Source organism: Chelonoidis abingdonii, chromosome 11, assembly GCF_003597395.2.
Source record: "Chelonoidis abingdonii isolate Lonesome George chromosome 11, CheloAbing_2.0, whole genome shotgun sequence".
NCBI classification, from domain to species: domain Eukaryota; kingdom Metazoa; phylum Chordata; order Testudines; family Testudinidae; genus Chelonoidis; species Chelonoidis abingdonii.
The window spans coordinates 23,092,642-23,098,641 of record NC_133779.1 but is presented as its reverse complement, the minus strand read 5'-3'; the positions used below and the strand labels follow the sequence as shown (position 1 = coordinate 23,098,641).

Sequence of the window (6,000 nt, the reverse complement as noted above, 5' to 3'; positions counted from 1 at the left end):
GCCCCAGAGGTGGCTGCATCTCAGCGCCGGGCGAGGGGTCCCTGGGTAACCAGCTGCCCTGCCCCAGAGGTGGCTGCATCTCAGCGCCGGGCGAGGGGTCCCTGGGTAACCAGCTGCCCTGCCCCAGAGGTGGCTGCATCTCTGCTCAATTTTTCTAGCTCTCCCCATGCCCACGAACTCCAAGTCTTTCTGGGATCCCGCAGGACGATGAAGCGATCTCCACGCGGCGCCTTTCCCCTCGGTGCTCAGCCCGGGGAGGCCAGCAGGAGGTGCCAGCCCTTGCAGAAGGGGCCTGGGTATCCCTACCGTGCAGCGGGGGCAGAGCCATTCGCCGTTGGGGATCTCGGGCAGCGGTGGGTTGAGGCAGTGAATGTGGTAGGAGGAGATGCAGGCGTCACAGCAGAGCAGCTCCCCGCCATCTTTGCAGACCCGGCAGTACTCCATGTGGTCGTCCTCCTCCTCCTTCTCGCCTTCCTCCTCCAGCTCTTCTTCGTACTCCTCGTCTTCCTCCTTGGCCTCCCACTGCACCCCCTCCTTCTCCTGCGGGGGGCAGCGGGTGAGACTGGCCAGGCCGAGAGAGCGCGAGCCACACGCAGGCGCCCGGGCAGGGACCCACCACCAGGCAGGGACCCGACACCAGGTGTGGGCCCAGGAGCCCAGTAGGACGCACGCCTGGGCAGGACCCACCACCAGGCAGGGACCCGACACCAAGCATGGGCCCAGGCACCCAGCAGGACGCACGCCCAGGCAGGGACCCACCACCAGGCGTGGGCCCAGGAGCCCAGCAGGACGCACACTCAGGCAGGGATCCACCACCAGGCAGGAACCCGACACCAGGCATGGGCCCAGGAGCAGAGAGGGACGCACGCCCAGGCAAGGACCTGACATCAAGCGTGGGCCCAGGCACCCAGCAGGACACACACCCGGGCAGGGACCCGACATCAAGCGTGGGCCCAGGCACCCAGCGGGACACACGCCAGGGCAGGGACCCACCACCAGGCAGGGACCTGACACCAGGCGTGGGCCCAGGCGCCCAGCGGGACGCATGCCCAGGCAGAGATCAATAGCCTGTCTCACAGAAAGCTGGATTCTCCTCTGAGCAGCCTGCCCAGGGAAACTGAGTCAGGCCGGCCAGCTTTTCAGCAGCCGCCAGCAATCAGGGTCGTGCCAGGCCTCCAAGGGCACTGATTTCTTAGTAGCACAAACGCCCCAGGCCCTCCTGGGAAAGACGGTGGAGGTCTTTACAGGGCACAGGGACGGTACCTAGGCAGGCAGGGGGGTGCGGAGCGAGGGGGGCGGCCAGGAAGGAACAGGGGGGGCTTACACAGTGGGGACAACTCCATTTGCCCTCCGGCGCCTTGTCGAGTTCGGGGTCCAGACACACCAGGTGATAGGCCCTGGGGCAGGTGTCGCAGAGGATGATCTCGCCGCCCTGTTGACACACCTCGCAGTAGTCCTGGTGGTCCGTCTCGTAGCCGTCAACCTCCTCCTCGACGGGCACTGGCAGGGGACGCAAGAGCAGACGCTGCAGAAGGCGGCGCCCCGACCCCACTGGGACGCGCCGTTCCCACAGGCCAGGAAACAGATTTCCCATCCCGCAGAGACCTCGGCGAGGTCAGGATCCCCACCGCAGCCATCCCGTCTCGGGCCAGGGTGCAAAGCTCAGAAGTTCCCCAGTCGCTGCAGGCTGAGCAAACTTTCTCTTTTCCCCACGTCGGGTCAGAAACAATCTCTTTGGCGAATTTCTAAAGCTTTGGTTTCAATTTCGAACCAAAGAACTGAAACCACAGTTTCAAGATTTCTCCTGTCCCAGGAATATTTCTGAGAGTTCAAGTTTTTTTTTTCTTGCCTTGAATCGGGACGAAAACTTGACCTCTCAAAAACCAATCGGTAACTGAACAATCAGAATTTTTTTTCCCATTTCGAGATGATCCAAATGATTCATTTGGAGAATCTCATAACAGTTCGCTTCAATCACAAGCTCTTTTTCCCCCCCGGTTTAATTCGCTCAGATTTCTAAACGAAAAGTTGTTTCCGACTGGAACTTTTCATTTTGACGGTTTCAATCCCCTCTGCCTTGGGATTTTGTTCGAGTCGGAAAAATTCCCCAAGCCCGACCTGTTCTGAACGCTTTTGGATTTCACAAATCGGCACTTTCCAATAACGAAGAAATGATTCATCTAAAGATTCCCGCTCAGGTCTACTGTCTGTACTAGGAGCAGAGGAAGTCTGGCTGGACAGAGGACATGGGAGTCCTGCGCTCTATCCCTGGCTGCGCCACTGCTCAGCTGCGTTAAGTCACTTCCCCTGTGCCTAAGTTTCCCCACTTAGCTTCTATCTATTCAGGGCTTGTCTATATGCTAATTAACTAAAAAAATTATAATAATCGATTAAAAAAAACAATTTGAAGTATGAAATTTACCAAAACAAGCTAGAAACCCACTGAACTGGGACACAGGAGAACTGGGTTCTGTTCCCAGCTTGGCATTGGGCAATTTGGTGCCTCATGCCTCAGTTTCCCTTTCTCTAAATGGACATAATGACACCGATCTCCTGTGGAAAGCACTTTGAGATCTGCTCTTGGAAAGCACCCAGTAAGAGTTAAAGTCGGTTATTATAGGGACTAGAGACGCTCTGGTTCAACCACTCAAATTCCTTCACAGAAGCATCCCCCAGGAGGTCAGACAAGACACCATAATCTCTCCCCAGCCTTGGAACAGGCCGTCAGGGCGGGGGGCAGCCTCTCACCATGCATCTGTGCAGCGGCCAGCACCACGGGCCCCCGATCCTGGATTGGGATTGTGGAGATCGCTGTAACACAATAACAATCAGAGATTGCATCACTGTCGTACCCCTAGGCTGGCTCAGAATGGGGCAGGGGCCTTCCCGTTTTAAGGCATGACGGAAGATGCTACCTGACCCCCTCAGAAAGCTCATGCCCTGAAGCATGGAAGTGAATGGCTGACATCCTAGCTCACTACCTTGGGGTCTGGGACAGACACGTGTCAAGTATTTGAATACTGCGCATATCACAGTTGCAAACTACCAGGACCTTTTTGCACAAGCCGGGGTGAGCTATATCTTAGGGACTGCGGCCCCAGGTCAGACCATCTAGCCCGGTCTCCCGGCTCGCCAGCTCTGACCCCCGGGCCCAACTAGCCCAGTACCCCTGCTCAACCGCGGCACGCTGGCTCTGACCCCCGGGCCCAACTAGCCCAGTACCCCGGCTCAACCCCGGCGCGCTGGCTCTGACCCCCGGGCCCAACTAGCCCAGTACCCCGGCTCAACCCAGGCACGCTGGCTCTGAACCCCGGGACCAACTAGCCCCGTACCCTGGCTCGCCAGCTCTGACCCCCGGGCCCAGCTAGCCTGGTCTGGTACACTACAAGCCCCTCTGCTGCAAGCCGGCGACAGCTGGAGCATCTCTCAATCAATTTCAGTCATTTCAATGGACATATCTGCTCCGTCCCCTGGGGAAAAGCTCCTCCCACCCCAAGAAGCCCCGCCCCTTTACAAAAGCTCCTCCCATCCTGAGCAGGCCCGCCCCTTTACGGATGCCCCTCCCACCCTGAGAAGCCCCGCCCCTGGCCTGAAAGCTCCTCCCATCCAGCTGCTAGGGCCATGCTCACCCTTCTTCCTTTTCCGGCCGGGCCGGCCTCGCTTGAGTTTCTTGACCCGCCCCGAGCTGTCGGACCGCACCGAGGAGCTGTGGACACTGGAGTTGTCCACATCAGACTCCTCCTCCATCTCGCCCACCTCGTCGCTCTGAAACACATGCTGCACATAACCAGAGCGGCCCTCGTTAGGAGGGGCTCGGCCAGAGGCGCAAATGGGGGCAGGGAGGGATAACGTGGACAGAAGGCAGGTCACTATTCACATCAAGGGGGCTTTTCCCAGTCTCTTGGGTCAGCGCTCGCCTGGGAACGTTCTTAAAGCTGTGTCTGAAGGCTGCGCGTACGTGCCTCGGTTTCCCCCAGGTGTTATCGAAAGCCAGGAGGGCCGGGCAGCGGGTTGTGACAGAGGCGTGGCTGCAGGGAGCACCGAAGCTGAGCGGGCTTCTTGCCCTGGTGACAGTGCATCCGGAGAGGAGATGCTGCCCCCTGAGTCCCGCCTGCCTCAGTGACGCCACAGTACGGCCCACACCACAGTGAAAAACCCGCCCCCGGTTTCAGAGCCTGGGTCGACTGACTCTAAATTGCAGCGGAGAAAGACCATCTCCCTGCACGGCACATTTCTAAGCCCTCCCCATTATCCGGCACTTCCAATCCCACGGGCTTGGTTTTCAGAAGCCGAGAGCCTGTGCAGAATAACCATGAAGCCGGGGAGGGAACTTCACAGCCACGCAGGGACAAACCCAGCAGCCAAACAGACACCTGAAGGGATACGTCTACACGGGGCACCCAGACTCGGACTCAGCTTCAAGCCACGGCCCCCCTGTTCCGGTCACACACAAACCCGCCGGACTCGGGTCTCCACGAGCTCTCAGGACGTAGGACCCCGCTGGGGCATGGCGCGGGTGCCCCAAATCCCAGCCTGGTTATTTTGAGGCGTGGATGCGAGCTGGGGAGAGCTGGGTCCAGCCCCAGTTCACAACGCAGTGCGGACGAGGCTGCTCAGCTGTTTGCTCCTCGCGACGAGGGGGAAAAAACCCACGGGCTTTCGTGAAACTTGGGGACCCGGCGTGACCTCCCAGTCCCCACCTCCAGCTCCCCCCGCGCCCACGGCCCCCAGGGAGGGTGGCCAGGAAGGGGCATGTCTTACCGAGGTGCTTTTCTTCCGCTTCCCCCCAATCATGCCCAGCTTGATCTTCAGGGGAGCCATCCTCTTGCCTTTCATCTTCCTCCTCATCTCCGGCACGCGAGGGCTCTTGCTCCGCCGTTTGTGACCCGGCCCTTTTGTCAAAGAAAGTGAGATGGAGCAAAGGCTCCAAATCCATCTCCTGGACAGGCATGGCCGGCCTCCTGCCCCAGAAGGGGAAACTGAGGCACGGGGAAGGGATGGGCCCTAGGTCACAATGCAGGCAGCTGGGGAGAGAACCCAGGAGTCCTGGCTCCCAGCCCCCCCGCCAGAGCTGGAAGAGAACCCAGGCATCCTGGCTCCCAGCCCCCCCTGCTCTGACCCACCAGCCCCCACTCCCCTCCCAGAGTCAGGGAGAGAAACCCAGGAGTCCTGGCTCCCAGCCCCCCCTGCTCTGACCCACCTGCCCCCACTCCCCTCCCTGAGCTGGGCAGAGAACTCAGGAGTCCAGGTGAGTGAGGAGGGGAATGAGACACAGGAACTTTCCTCTCCCAGCCCTGATGCATCATGGGAATTGTAGTTCCAGGTGCCCCACACAGTTAGTGTCCTCTATAGCCCAAGGCGTCTGGTCAGACTACATACTCCATGATGCACCACGGTCTTGGAGGAGGGATGCATCATGGGCATTGTAGTCGTGGGTGCTTCATGCGCCCCTTCCCCTCTGTAGTCCGGGGTCCCTGGTGGGACTACATCCCCCATAATGCTCTCCCATGGTCTTGAGGGAGAAGCAGTGCATTGTTCTAGCCCCTTGCCCTGGTGCATCATGGGAGATGTAGTCCAACTCCCTCCCTCCCCCCACAGGAGATAAGCGAGATGGGAGCCTGGGTGACTCACCTTTGCCTTCTTTGGTTTTGGCTTTGCGGATGGGAGGGGGCTGCGGCTCGGCAGCCACGGCTGAGACGGCGGCCGACACCTGCTCGGCCGGCCGCGCCGCCGCTGCAGCCGCCGCCGCCCACGGCCCCGCCGAGCCCTTGAAAGGTTGTTGCGGCTGAACTCCCGCGACTGCGCGCCCAGGTGGTCATTCATCTTGGAATGGGGATCTATGGGGTTCTTTTTGCATACTGAGAGCCTGCGGCGATGAGACAAAAGGGGGCTGGGAGTGAAGCGCAGCGCGGCAGGCTTTGGTGACAGGATTTCCCCCACTCCGCCCCAGAGCTGAAGCGCCCCCCCCAGCCCCCCGCAAGGCTGCCTGCGACGAGCCAA

At 60.1% G+C, this 6,000-nt stretch overlaps 1 protein-coding gene across 1 annotated transcript in view; it reads right to left on the bottom strand.

The window, feature by feature from the left end:
- Nucleotides 1-6,000, bottom strand: part of CHD3 (chromodomain helicase DNA binding protein 3) — a 60,459-nt gene that overhangs the window by 27,367 nt on the left and 27,092 nt on the right. The window contains 7 exon segments of the mRNA XM_075071348.1: nt 175-540; nt 1,325-1,500; nt 2,749-2,811; nt 3,630-3,777; nt 4,762-4,892; nt 5,632-5,778; nt 5,781-5,866. Coding sequence (XP_074927449.1) covers nt 175-540; nt 1,325-1,500; nt 2,749-2,811; nt 3,630-3,777; nt 4,762-4,892; nt 5,632-5,778; nt 5,781-5,866 — 1,117 coding nt within the window.